This window comes from Phaethon lepturus, unplaced genomic scaffold (assembly GCF_000687285.1).
Source record: "Phaethon lepturus isolate BGI_N335 unplaced genomic scaffold, ASM68728v1 scaffold12169, whole genome shotgun sequence".
Classification (NCBI taxonomy): Eukaryota; Metazoa; Chordata; class Aves; order Phaethontiformes; family Phaethontidae; genus Phaethon; species Phaethon lepturus.
In genome coordinates, this window is record NW_010562842.1 from 50,611 (window position 1) to 63,706 (window position 13,096).

The 13,096-nt window shown below is 41.5% G+C and overlaps 1 protein-coding gene across 1 annotated transcript in view; it reads left to right on the top strand.

Moving 5' to 3' along the window:
• Positions 1 to 12,887, top strand: part of PRKCD (protein kinase C, delta) — a gene marked incomplete at its 3' end in the record, with an annotated part of 28,158 nt that extends 15,271 nt beyond the window's left edge. The window contains exons 4-16 of the mRNA XM_010294413.1: positions 639 to 795; positions 1,476 to 1,507; positions 2,173 to 2,258; positions 2,625 to 2,754; positions 3,343 to 3,443; positions 4,568 to 4,664; positions 6,013 to 6,143; positions 6,823 to 6,996; positions 7,569 to 7,660; positions 9,203 to 9,265; positions 11,430 to 11,568; positions 12,320 to 12,508; positions 12,759 to 12,887. Coding sequence (XP_010292715.1) covers positions 639 to 795; positions 1,476 to 1,507; positions 2,173 to 2,258; positions 2,625 to 2,754; positions 3,343 to 3,443; positions 4,568 to 4,664; positions 6,013 to 6,143; positions 6,823 to 6,996; positions 7,569 to 7,660; positions 9,203 to 9,265; positions 11,430 to 11,568; positions 12,320 to 12,508; positions 12,759 to 12,887 — 1,520 coding nt within the window. The remainder of the gene's footprint in view (positions 1 to 638; positions 796 to 1,475; positions 1,508 to 2,172; positions 2,259 to 2,624; positions 2,755 to 3,342; positions 3,444 to 4,567; positions 4,665 to 6,012; positions 6,144 to 6,822; positions 6,997 to 7,568; positions 7,661 to 9,202; positions 9,266 to 11,429; positions 11,569 to 12,319; positions 12,509 to 12,758) is intronic.
• Positions 12,888 to 13,096: the final 209 nt, after the last annotated feature.

Below are 13,096 nucleotides of genomic sequence, written 5' to 3' on the forward strand. Positions count from 1 at the left end.
CTGAGACACATTGACAGATACAGCATCAGCGTTACAAGATGGCGTAATGGAAATGTCGAACTGAAAATGTCGTTTGTCCTCCCTGCTTAATGATCCTGGAGGCGGGAAGAAACCCATTTCACAGTAGTATGGTGTGGTGGTGACTCAGGAGGTCCTGCGGCACTTCACCTGCACTTCTGCCGTAGTCCTGGTTCAGGAGGGCACACGGAACAGCAGCATGAAAAGGCTTTTGCTGAAGGAAAAGACCCTCCTGCTTCCAATAAAATGTTTATTTCTATTGCACATAAATAACATAAGGTACAGGAGCTTGTATTTTTTCAAGAAACAACTGTGGTTGTCATTTCTCTAGCAAGACTGTACTCCATTTCTGCTTCTTCCTCTCAGCTCGCTTGCTGAAGGCTTCTTCTGAACAAGCAGGAGAAGAAAGTGCTTGCAAACAAGAACATGGAGACACCTTAGGAAGCAGTGGGTGCACGTGTTCCGCCCTTGTTGGACTGAAAGCCTGCAGAATGCAGGTGTAAAATAAATAGAAACACAAGTCTGAAACGGAAGAATAAACTGAACTTTTTGGAGAAGCAAATATTAATCTTTGTGATACCTGAAAGTATTAAAAATGTGTCATCTTGTCTCCCCCTTAGACTGCAAACAGTCAATGAGGGAAGAGGAGGGGACAGTAACTATGAACAGGAGAGGGGCTATCAAGCAAGCCAAAATCCACTACATCAAGAATCATGAATTTATCGCTACCTTCTTTGGACAACCTACGTTTTGCTCTGTCTGCAAAGACTTTGTATGGTAAGAAGGCAACCCTAAGCTTCCCCCATCCCCAAGGGCCAAATAACTGCCAAATTTGCTTCAGGTGTATTGAGACAAAACATGACGTGTAAATTCATATGTATAGGGAAATTGAAGTTATATCTCTACTAAGAGCATTGTTATACCCAAGAACTATAGTTGTGTCTTTCACAATAAAAAATAGAACTTGAACATTTTTGCCGCTCAAACAATTGGCAAAAATTCCATCAGCATCAAGTGAGATCTGGCCCGTAATCAACAGCAGCTCTTTAACAAAAGAATGAGATGGGTGGATCTGAGAAAATAATGCTCAGACTTTGAGCTGTGAAGTGGATGATAGCAAAGACCCATAGAGAGCAAGAAGCTGGATCCCTTTCATAATTAAGGCTGGTTTTGTAGCAGGTTGTATCAGGAGGGTTTCGCATGTGATTGAAACCTGGTCTTTTCTGGATTTCCCTCCGAATTTGCTGGTCTATGAAAACACACTACCTTATCTTCTAAACCTTGCTTTCCTAAGACAGTGGATTCTGAATAGCACAATTTAGACCAGTTTATTAATGGGAACAAATACTCCCATCGACAAAGGATTGATTATTTGACATGGTAAAAATAAAAGAAACCTTCCTTTTATTCCAGCAAACGTAGGTGTTTGATTTCCATCTTTATCATTTGTTTTTCAGGGGACTCAACAAACAGGGATACAAATGTAGGCGTAAGTTGATTTTTAGCTTTTTCTTGTACTGCTTTCCACATAAATCTGTAGATCTAATAGTTACTGTTGAAAAATATTCTGTAAATATGCATGGCACAGTGCATCATCACCGCAGGTAGTGGATGTTAAACATCAGTTTTGCACGATAACCTAAGGCCGTATAATTATTCCTACCTGAGTTTTTGGTATCAAGATTTAGACCTAGCTATACTTCTTGTAAGTGTGTAATGCTGTTGAAAACTTGCACTTGTTTATGTCAGGAGTTTTGTGAAACTTTTTCTAAAATTAATCACAACTACTGGGTGGGGGGGTTACAGCTGAATTGAAAAGCACTTTTGACTTGACATAGATCTCTGTCCATTACTCCAAACAGTAGGGGAGATATCAAAGGGTAAAACTCAAAAGCATAATATTGTCCTTCTGTTATCAAATGTTGGTGTCATTGCCTAATGGAGGCAGATTTAGTTTAGAAATAGAGTTTATGATAAACGAAAAGGGGGGAATCAGCTTAAAGATCATCTTGATAGAAAGATTTTGGTGTATGTAGTATGATGGAAAAGAGTGTGCTGTTCACATTACGCTGTTAAATGTGAACATCATCTCATCCCATGTATTTATTATCTAAAGGAATCCTTCTTTTTCTTCTCCTTCTGCATGTCTTGAAGAATGCAATGCTGCTATTCATAAGAAATGTATTGATAAAATCATTGGGAGGTGTACTGGTACTGCAGCCAACAGCAGGGACACAATGGTAAGAGCTGGAACAAATATTTAGAGTGTAATTATGTAATTAAACAGTCCTGAACTAACAAAACCTTGGATAGAAACAGCCAAGTCCATTTGGGAGTTGCTTGGCTGTACAACCAAGTTACTGGCTTGTCTTGAAGATTGTATGTAACGTGTAGTGGATGAAACTTTCAGGCAAGAAAAGTAGCTAAAAGCCCTGCAAGGGGGTGGGTAGTATTTGAGGGGCAGATTCTTTTCCTGATAGATAAGAGATGTTAAGACTGGGGTATTTAAGATAAAATTGATGTAGCTTTGTAATATCCAAGCAGTTTCCTGTAAGCTTTCTGGTCCGGTTTTGGTTAGAGTGCCTCACACCTTTCCCTGTCCTCAGTTTCAGAAGGAACGTTTCAACATTGACATGCCTCATCGCTTCAAAGTTTACAACTACATGAGCCCTACCTTCTGTGACCACTGCGGCAGCCTGCTCTGGGGGCTGGTCAAACAGGGACTCAAATGTGAAGGTATGGAGGAAGAGAGGGCAGCTGGGACCTCTCCATGCTTTTCCAGTCTTCTACCCCCTACTAGAGTTTAGCTATTGCTATATACTGGGCTTTTCTCTGTGTGTTACGTAGAATGGGATTCATCTCATCCACACATGGTTGAAAAAGATTTTGTATTCAGAAAGAGAAAAATCGGCACTTGGCTCATGTGACAGCTCAGCCAAGCCGAGCTTCTAATGCAGACAGAAAACATGCTGCGGAGGTGTAATCTTGAGTACAATCAAAATTACACTTTTAGGCACTACCTTGAGTATTGAAAGTGTTTACTGTAAATACCGCTTCTATAATTCTCCCACAAAAAGCCAACATGATCTTTACTGTAATAAATTTTGAGAGTAATGATGATTAGAGGATTTTTCCTTTTCAGCAATTTTTGTAGCCTTCATGGAGTTAAAGATTAAAATTGCAATTTTATTAACAATGATAGATCCATGTCCATTCTGGTCTTATCACAAGGTTTCTGAACTGCACAGAGAAGCAGCCCTTTTTGTTGTAATGTTGGATAGTATTTTCCTGATGCTTGTATAACTGTCCTTACATTCCTTTCAGAATGTGGGATGAACGTGCATCATAAATGCCAGAAGAAGGTGGCAAACTTATGTGGAATAAACCAGAAGTTGCTAGCTGAAGCTTTAAATCAAGTTAGCCAGGTATGCTTTATTGCCATTTGCCAGGTAATTAGTTGTTTTCGGGGGTTTTTACTTCATCTTTTATGTGTCACTTTTATGATACAGAACTGAGTTTGGAATGGAGGAAATGCAGATTTCTCTCTTTAATTTGACCTGTAAAGAGACTAATGAAGGTGTTGATAACTTAAAGTTGAATTTGTGGGGCGGGGTAATCCCACCTAACAAAGAATTTTTAAAAAGCTGTGTGGTTCCCTGAAATCCAGCTTTTGTTCTTCTGCGGTGCCAACAGTGTTCTCTCCCTTTCTGTTTAAACAGTGGTACCATAACACTGAAGTCTGTTTTTTCCATGTTTCAACTTTAGAATCATAGCATCATTAAGGTTGGAAAAGACGTCTAAGATCATCAGGTCCAAGAATTTAGAATTCCACTTGAATGCTAAAGTTAAATAAATAAGGAGACATATAGCAGACATTTTCAATTTTTATTCATCTCATATATACACACAAGAAACTCTTAACACTGGCCCCACAGTTCACATTGCTCCTCTCCTGCTGCAGCATGGCTGTCTCTTGTGGTCAACTTCTAACTTGCAAATAAAGATTCAGACACCAACTCTGAAATAGAAGAGGAAAATATATCACAAAAGCCAACAGTATTTCCTTTGAGCTGAGTGTTCCTAAGCTTTCACCGGATATTTACTTTGAAAACAGTGAGGGCTGTTGTGCCAGCTCTTTCATGACACAGAAAAATTTGATCTTTTCATCACTAGAATTCCCATCACCTCTTTCAAATGAACATATGTCCAAGGGGACATTTTCCCACAGTTTAAATTCTTCCCATTGTGGATTCAAACCATTACACCATCAATAGTTTTGCAACAAACAATACAACATGGACTGTTCAGGAATTTCAATGACTTATTTTCTTGCAGTGAAGGAAGTAAAGCAATTGGCTGATCTGAACCTGTAGAGAATGTGGCTAAACAGTCTATGAACCAGACTTCTCGAGAAAAGATGTATGTACTAGGAGTTAATAATTAAAAAGAAAAGGTTATACTGCCATCATGTTACATTTAACAGCTATAGTTACAAGTATTTCTAAAGTAATAGTGCAAATATAATTTCAAATGTTCCCCTTCTCCTCAGAAATCTACACGAAGGTCTGATTCTGGATCTGTAGAAAGTGTTGGTATTTATCAAGATTTTGATAAGAAACCTAGAGCTCCAGGAGGAGATACAACAGGTGAGAAAAGCTACAATCTCTGAATTTAGCCATTTACCTACCAGACCACACAAGCTAACAGTTTTAGTAGTTATTCATTCTTGCCTTAAGTTAGACAATTTCTTTTAATAAGCACTGTCAAAAAAAAAAGTGCATGTATTTCTTTTCACCTTCTCCCAGCCGCGCAAGATGCTTACATAACTTTTGACAAACACTTGTCGTTTTTAGTCCGTGAGCATACCCACCTTTCTGCAATACGCCTGCTTTACTCATTGCAGCGCGGTTCCCCATGATGGAACTGGAGGATGCCTCGCTAACCGGACACGCGCGTACAACGCGCTTCCCTCCCTTCTGTAACTGAAGTGTCATGCACGTTGTTAATTATCTTGATTTGTTCACACACCGTTAGAAACCAATGACGAGCGCAATCTAGTTTAGGATGCAGGTAGCCAGAATACTACTTGAGATCGAACGGCTGAAATAGTTTAAGTGTAGTACCTGGAATCCTATCTCTGCAGGCTCAGAGTAAGATGTGGGTTTGTTTTTTTTTAACTATCACTAAAGCAATAGTACTGTGTCTAGCGTTGTGTAAGCCTTATTTTCATAACTGCTAACCTATGATAATTTATGCAAAAATAAATGCAACAGTAGAAGTAACTCTTTACCAGATGGAAATCACCAGGCTCAGTAAGACATAATGGGTGGTTTTAGAGTGGTACAGGATTTCATGTATTAATCCATACATTGAAGAAATTCTGTTGAAATGCCCAGTAAGAAATTTATTTTGATGTTACTTACCGTACTTCTGGTTTGCAAGAACAGAGGAAAAAAGTTTGCCAAGGTGGTTTAGTTTAATACTAAGTCAGGCTGCAGCCACTGTGCCTTCTCCCTGGGTTACCACAGATGCTGGGCAGCTTGTGGGGCACACGTGGTGTCATCTCATGATTACCATCAGTGTCTTGTTAGTGACCCAGCAGATCTAGGCAGCAGAGGTTTAAAAAAAAAAAAAAAAAAAAAGCAAGCACAGTTGATAATTTTAGGATATAATCAGGATTAACCTGTGTGATCATGCTGCTTAGCCAGCATTGGGCCTTTGAGTTTTAAAATGCCTAAATTATATTTTATTTTGCCCAAACCCAGCATCAGAAACAATCACAGATTCAATTCAAATCCAACGCTATCAAGTGTGCTTGCATAATTTAAACTTTGTGATAAACTGCAGGAGTTGACCCTTATGTTTCAGATTTGCCAGTATTTCGGCAGCAGATGCATTGAAATAGCATGTCAGTACTTACTGCTTAGCAGGGAATCTGAGCCATGCAGCATTTCTGCATATATTGAACTTGAAACTCCCTGTTTCAATTAGCAGATAGCAGCGAGTACGATAAACTCTGGGAGGGAAGCACAGCCAAGACAGCGTCACGAATTGCAAGCAGGAGAAAATTCAACATAGACAGCTTTGTCTTCCATAAAGTACTAGGGAAAGGAAGTTTTGGAAAGGTACGTAACAAACTTACAGAGCTTAAGGCGACTGCCTTGCTTGATCTCTGCAATGTGATGGGCTATTTTCCATTAACCAGAAAGGTCTCACTGTTACAGCCACTGGGGTGGATAATCTTTTAACGGAATTGACTATAGCCACCTCTGTCAAAAACACTAGAAACTCACTGCCTGAATCCTGTCTAAACACAAAAGTGATTCATACTGCACAACAGTTGTTCAGTTATTTAGCATTGAGGCAGAGGAATTACCCTTTATGCACCACAGTGCAAAAGGATGTGTTATGCTTGTACCCTCTGTTTGGAAGCAGCCTCGTACTGCTCCGGTGCGACGGCAGAGGAGCTGGGGGAGAGCAGCACCACCGCTACAGGTTGTCTGCTGTTGTCTATGTGAAACTACAGCTCCCATGAAGGAACAGGCTTTACGTGTCTTCTGTGTATATACTCACAAGACAGGAAAACTGCCCTGGGAGCTGCTGTGCCTGCGTTACGTGATCCTTGAGCCCCGTTTCCTCATCTCTATGCCCAGCAACTTTACCTTCCTAAATCTCACTCATCTTTCACATTTAAATGTTTTTTTAATTGTCATTGCACTTGCTATAAACACCTCTGACTTTCCCTTAATGATACTGTCAGCAACAGTCTTTCCTACATGTAAGCTCATCTGTTATTTTGTGTAGGTTCTGCTTGCTGAGCTGAAAGGGAAGAATGAATTCTTCGCTATCAAAGCTCTGAAAAAAGATGTGGTGCTAATTGATGATGATGTGGAATGTACCATGGTGGAAAAGCGGGTCCTCGCACTTGCATGGGAAAATCCATTTCTCACACATCTTTACTGCACATTTCAGACAAAGGTAAGAAGCTGCCCAATGGCAACAGCAACACCACAGCTGTAGCCTTTTAATGGATGCTGTTACCAGCAGTCTAGTGAAAGTGAAGAAAGTAACTTAGTGATGCGAGAATGTCCCTTTCTTGTGCTCTGTGCAGTAGTTCACAGGCCTTGTGGAAAGTAAATATGAATATGACCCCCACATACGCTGATGAGAACAGAATGAGCTCCGAAAAACTTCTGTGCAATCTGGAGTAAGAAGCAGTTTAATTTAAATTCTTGATCTTAGCTTTACCATCAGTGGCGGGGGGGAAAAGATGACTGTCACAGGTAGAAGTCAGTAAGTCTATTTAAACGTATATTTCTATTAAGTCTAGAAAGCCACAGAATACAAGATCAGCTAGTTAGCTTGACAATATGAGACCAGGCTACTCAAATCCATAGGAGCCTCGCACACTCTTAGCGGCTCATGAAATAGAGAAATACTTGAGGAGAGGAGGAAAGTTGGCTGCTCGCTCCCCAGTAGTCATATCGCTACTTCATATGTCGTTGCAATAGCATCTGTAATTTTCCCATTCTCTGGTTATTTGCAAACAGGATCATCTGTTCTTTGTTATGGAGTTCCTGAATGGGGGAGACCTGATGTTCCACATTCAAGACAAGGGGCGTTTTGATCCCTACAGGGCAACGTAAGTCCACAACTCTTCAGTCCCCATCTCCATAAATTATTTTAGTCTCAGGGGGTTTACTGTTTCTAGTTCTGCACCACTACCTGCAGTCTTTCACTCAAGTTTCAGTGGCTGATGATTGAAAAGGTATTTCTAGGCACTGGTTAAATACAATGAAGAAGCTCCCTTAATGGTATGTGGAGTTAGGTTTTCTTCATTTACGTAGCAGTGTGATGTTTTACTTTACGGAATGCTTGTACCTAGAGACGCTAACGAAACTGCAACGTGAGCCAGCAATGAAAAGCAGAAGGTACAGCTTCAGTGTCCCTTAGGACAGTATTTGGATGGGAAAATTGGAAAACAGCATGAGAAAAATACCCCAGCACTTATATTACTTACAGTAGTGCTAAGTTGAGATGATAGTACAGAAGGGTAACCTGCACATTGCACGAGACACTAATAAAAAAGGTAAGCACTTTGTTTAGCAAGAACAGTTGTAGCAGTTACCTATGGCTTAAAGATCACTGGAGCTGAAGACTTAAAGGATGCAAAAATACTGTATTATTATTACTTTACCTATCATCATTTTTTAGTTTTAGGTCAGTTTCTACCTATCACGCAAAAGCGCGCGGGTTTTATAATTGTATCATTGAATGGGTGCATGCAAGACCCGAAAAGTAGCAGTGCAGGGTAGTGGATCGACCTGTAAGCATCAGTGCTCCTGCATAACCAGACGGCAGAGTTACTTGTGCTGCTGTGCGCCGTACTAAGGAAACCAGCTGGAGGGGATCGGATGGAGAGGTCTGTCATAAAAAGTGTCTGGGTAGGAGCCAGCTTTATAGGTCAGGGCAAGCTCTGTTCCCACTCTCCCCAGCAAAAATCGGTGCATCTGGCAGCCTCTCCTGGCACCCCCTTGTACCTATTGCTGAAGTTTTAGGTCAGCATTCATTCTGCTGTACAGAAGTGGAACTGGTTTTTAAGACATTTTGGGCAGGGGAGGTGGAAAGCATTCTTTTAGCATTTTCCTTCATATCCTCTGGATTATCGCCTCCATTTTTTGAGGAGAACGAACGCCCCTGAAGCGATGCTACTTTTCAGTCTGCCTGCTGCAACTGGGCGGGTGTGAGGGGAGGTAGGTGAGGTCCGTTTCTAACTTAGCCATTAGTGCCCAGTCCCTCCTAAAGCGATCCTGGGAGTACTGGGAGCTCCCAGTAGCCGTCTTTCAAAAGGCATGTGCACATCACTGAAAACATTCAAAGGCTATTAAAGAGTAGAAAAGGGACAGTGTTCCCTAATGGAAGCAGAATGAAGTTAACGTTAAGGCAAGTTGCTGTCGTGTCCCCTCTAGTGTTTGGCATTAGATACTACAGCTGTGTGGTGAAGGGGTTAATGTGCAGATTACAGCATCCAGCTCTACAAATACAGGTATGTTTGTTAGCAGTTAAAGAGGAGAAGGGTACAGTACTTCTCGCTCTGGGAAGAGATGCATACAGCAGCTCTGTGGCCAGCTGCACTATTTTTTAACTGAGCAAGACAGATTAATGGATGTTTTGGTCTTTTCAGGTTTTATGGAGCTGAAATTTTATGTGGGCTACAGTTTCTTCACAGCAAAGGCATTATTTATAGGTGAGTACCAACCAGCTCCAGTGTGGGACCTGTGAATTATCTTAGCGCTTTGTGCACCTTTGAATTACTGACTGATGTAACAAGTAAAAGCTGTCTGTCAGAGATCTGATGTTACTCCAAAGGCATTAACATGCCTGAGATGAATCTGTATCTGCACGTCTTTTCTTTTCCTTGGCAACCAGAATGATGGAATGTTACTTAAAAAGCGGTTTTGTTTCAGCTATTTCTAAGCACTCCTTCAAATTATGAGTCTATTTAGTTTGGAGGCAAGGGAGAGGGTCCTTGAGGCTCTCAGTTCCTACTGGTCTTGTGAAAGCCACCGCGGTGACAGTCATCTGCTCTTGCCTTCCATACGAAACCACAGTGTGGATGCTTCCGCCTCACCCGGTTAAAACAGCAGCGGCCAGATCCTAATCAGCTGCTTCTTACTGTAAAGACCCATGCTACAAGAGATCAGAAGTTGTTTTTTTTAAAGTAGTTTTTCTCTCAATTTCCTTCCTCCAGCCTTTTCACCCCACCCCCAGCTCTAAAGCACTGTTTGATAACTACTTGCTCAGGTAGCCCTTACCTCTGGAACAGAGAGGTACGAAGGGTAACGGCTGCACACTGAAGAACAACTTACACAAGGCAACTTGGGTGAATGTGCCCCAAAACATCTGGTATTGTCCATCTCCCTTTATAGAAACAGAAAACATCTGTTGGAGCATCCAGCCTTTAAAGCCATTTTCTGAAGTTAGAGACTAGTACTTCACAAAAGGTGTTTGTAAACAGGATGAACGTTACAGGAATCCTCTTTGGTGAAGAGGGATGATTCTTAAAAGCCTATCTGCCCTCAAAGACGACAGCTATAATGAACACAGGAAGGTACTTAATGTACCCAACTGTATTCCCACTGCCTCCTGCAGGTTTTTATACAGGAAAGGATCAAACTCCAGGATATGTTGTCATCAGCACAGAATCTAGATTTCCTAGAGCATTTTTAGGTTTGCTGGTAAGTTTCCCTATCTTAAATTAGAATATTCCTGGAGGGATATTTCAGAGTATGAGGTATTTTCAGAGAAACGATACCATTTTCCATCAAGACATCAGCAAAACAAAGGTACTTTTTTCCCAAAAAATGTTTACTAGTAGAATCACAGAACCTGGCTTGGAGCAGTTTAGGGTGGCATTGCATGCAAGTGCACATCCATACAAAGGGTTTTAGAACATGGTGTAGCGAGGTTAAGTGCAGTGCCCTAAGTTACCATGAGTATTCCCCATCTCAGATATATTCAATTTACTCAGGTGAACAGCAGCTGCTGTCCAAACATGAAAGGATTTATGGTGCGTTGCATTAGATCAGGGGCTCTTGGTTCGTGCTGCAGCTCACCGTCCGAGCAGTGCAAGTAGCTGATACTGGGAACTCTACTTACCGAGGAGAAGAGAGGGCCCTGCTCCCATGTGACATTATGTGCTCTACTCAAGTCTGTCTTGGTAAGCAGAAGGGCTGTTCAGTTCCTCTGCAGCCTGCCCTCCTTGGTATGTGTTTTTGCAGCCAGACGGACAAAAAAATGCATCCCTGTCAAAGGGAGGGAATGCAGCTTTTGGAAACGGCTGTTAAAAAAGCTCTTACTTGATTGAAGACTGTTATTCTGAAAAAGAGACATGAATAGGACACTTCACAGACGGTAGCCACAACATGTGAACCCCCTCGTGCTGTAACTAGGAACAAGTCACAGGTAGTATTAAAAGTTGGGCAGGCTTCAAACGTTCGTGCTCCTGCCAAAATGCTCTACGGATCCAGCAGTCCTCCTGCTGAGCGACGGAGTTGGTGTAGCAGTGCTGTCAGCTGGCGAGGCATTAACGCACACCTCCTTCCGGAAGCGACAGAAGCACCGGGCCTGCTTTTGGATCCGAAAGCAAACGTTGAGGCTTCTAAGGTCACACACCATATATACGCCTCAGCCTCTTATTTACTCTTGACAAGAGAGAATTCTTCCCTTCTCCCTACCGCCTTCCAAATACAAAAGTACTGTTTTATATTTACTGTGTCGATGCACGACGATTTTCTTGAAAAGCCTCTTTGTATGCTGTGTGTAGGTGTTCATCAGTGAAGAAACTGCATGCATTTGAATATGAAATCATCCTTAAAAACATAACTTTTTTCTTTAAACACTTTTTGCAGAGACCTAAAACTGGACAATGTGATGCTTGATAAAGAAGGCCACATCAAAATAGCCGATTTTGGAATGTGCAAAGAAAACGTCGTTGGTGAGAACAAGGCAAGCACTTTCTGCGGGACCCCAGACTACATTGCTCCCGAGGTCAGTATGTCACTGCCACATACTGCTGGGATGGATTTAATGCACAGATGTTAGAATTCATCCCTTTGGAGACCAATAGCTCAGAAATGTAAAAGTCTGATTAGCACAGAAAAGAACACAACCTTAAATCAGAGTTCTCTATAGAAGGTACTTGATGCTTGTAAATATTCCACAGCTGCAAGTTTAAAAAAACATTTTTGAAATGTTAAAATGTTCAGGTTTTGAACAGCTAGATTTCCCTTCTGCCTTTACAGCTAGCTACACATGGAGCTCCCGCAAAATCAGTATCGGTCAACAGACTTGTGCCCATGCAAACAACCAAAATTCAATCACCAAGTTAAATTCCCTGTGTTCATAGCTGGTCCAGCTAAGGTAGTTAACTGCTAAAGCTATAAATAAGGTCAAAAGTAATCTACTTTTCATTCCTACTTGCTTTTCCATTCACCTTGTAAAGAAACTTGAGAAGGTGTTCTCCAAGTATATGGTTACTTAAAGTTAACGGAGATTTCCGCATGAAAGCAAAGACCTGTCCACTGAGCTTGTCCACATTTCCACAAAGATGCAGCCAAGGAAAAAACTACAGTTGTGCCTCAGTGTCAGCAATTTGTCAAATAGCTGGATTCTCCCCCCCTCCAAATATCCTAGCTATTAAAGATTCTCACCTAAAATCCCGCTTCTGTTTTTTGGTATATATTGCTGCCTTTTACTAATTACTTGTATTTCTTCCCCCACGCTTCTTCTGTGGACCAAGATCCTGCAAGGTTTGAGGTACACATTCTCCGTGGACTGGTGGTCATTTGGGGTCCTGCTGTACGAGATGCTTATTGGACAATCCCCTTTCCACGGGGACGATGAAGATGAATTGTTTGAGTCAATCCGAGTGGACAGCCCTCACTACCCACGCTGGATTACCAAGGAATCAAAAGATATATTAGAAAAGGTAGGACTGATGATCAACAAGTGGGTCTCAGTACTGTGTTTGTCCAGGGAGGGACAAATCTAGCCTTTCAAAAGGACCTCTTTACCAGCAAGCATATTACTTCTACAAATGGAACACCAGATCAGCTTCATTACTAATGGTCTGTCTACCGTTAGCAACTTCTGCTCTTTTAGCAGCATACCCGTTACCCTTCCGGTGCCACCTACCTTTTGAGCAGATGCAAGGCTTCACCAGGTGTCTTCTCTTGCAGCTATTTGAAAGGGATCCAACAAGACGCCTTGGGGTTACCGGGAATATCAGAGACCATCCTTTCTTCAAAACCATCAACTGGACGGTGCTAGAGAAGAGGGAGGCAGACCCGCCTTTCAGGCCAAAAGTGGTACGTGGGTTCTTCTTTGTTCTGTAGCGCTGCTGCAGACGTCAGCCTGGGGTGACTCCTCTAAGTTACTCAAACTATCCTACTGCAAGTTTCTCCTCACATTTTATAAATGAGATGATTATGTACATCAAACCCCATTGTTCTTGGATGGGACAGTTATAAATATATATTTTTATAAATAAATATTTATATAGATATATATTATATAT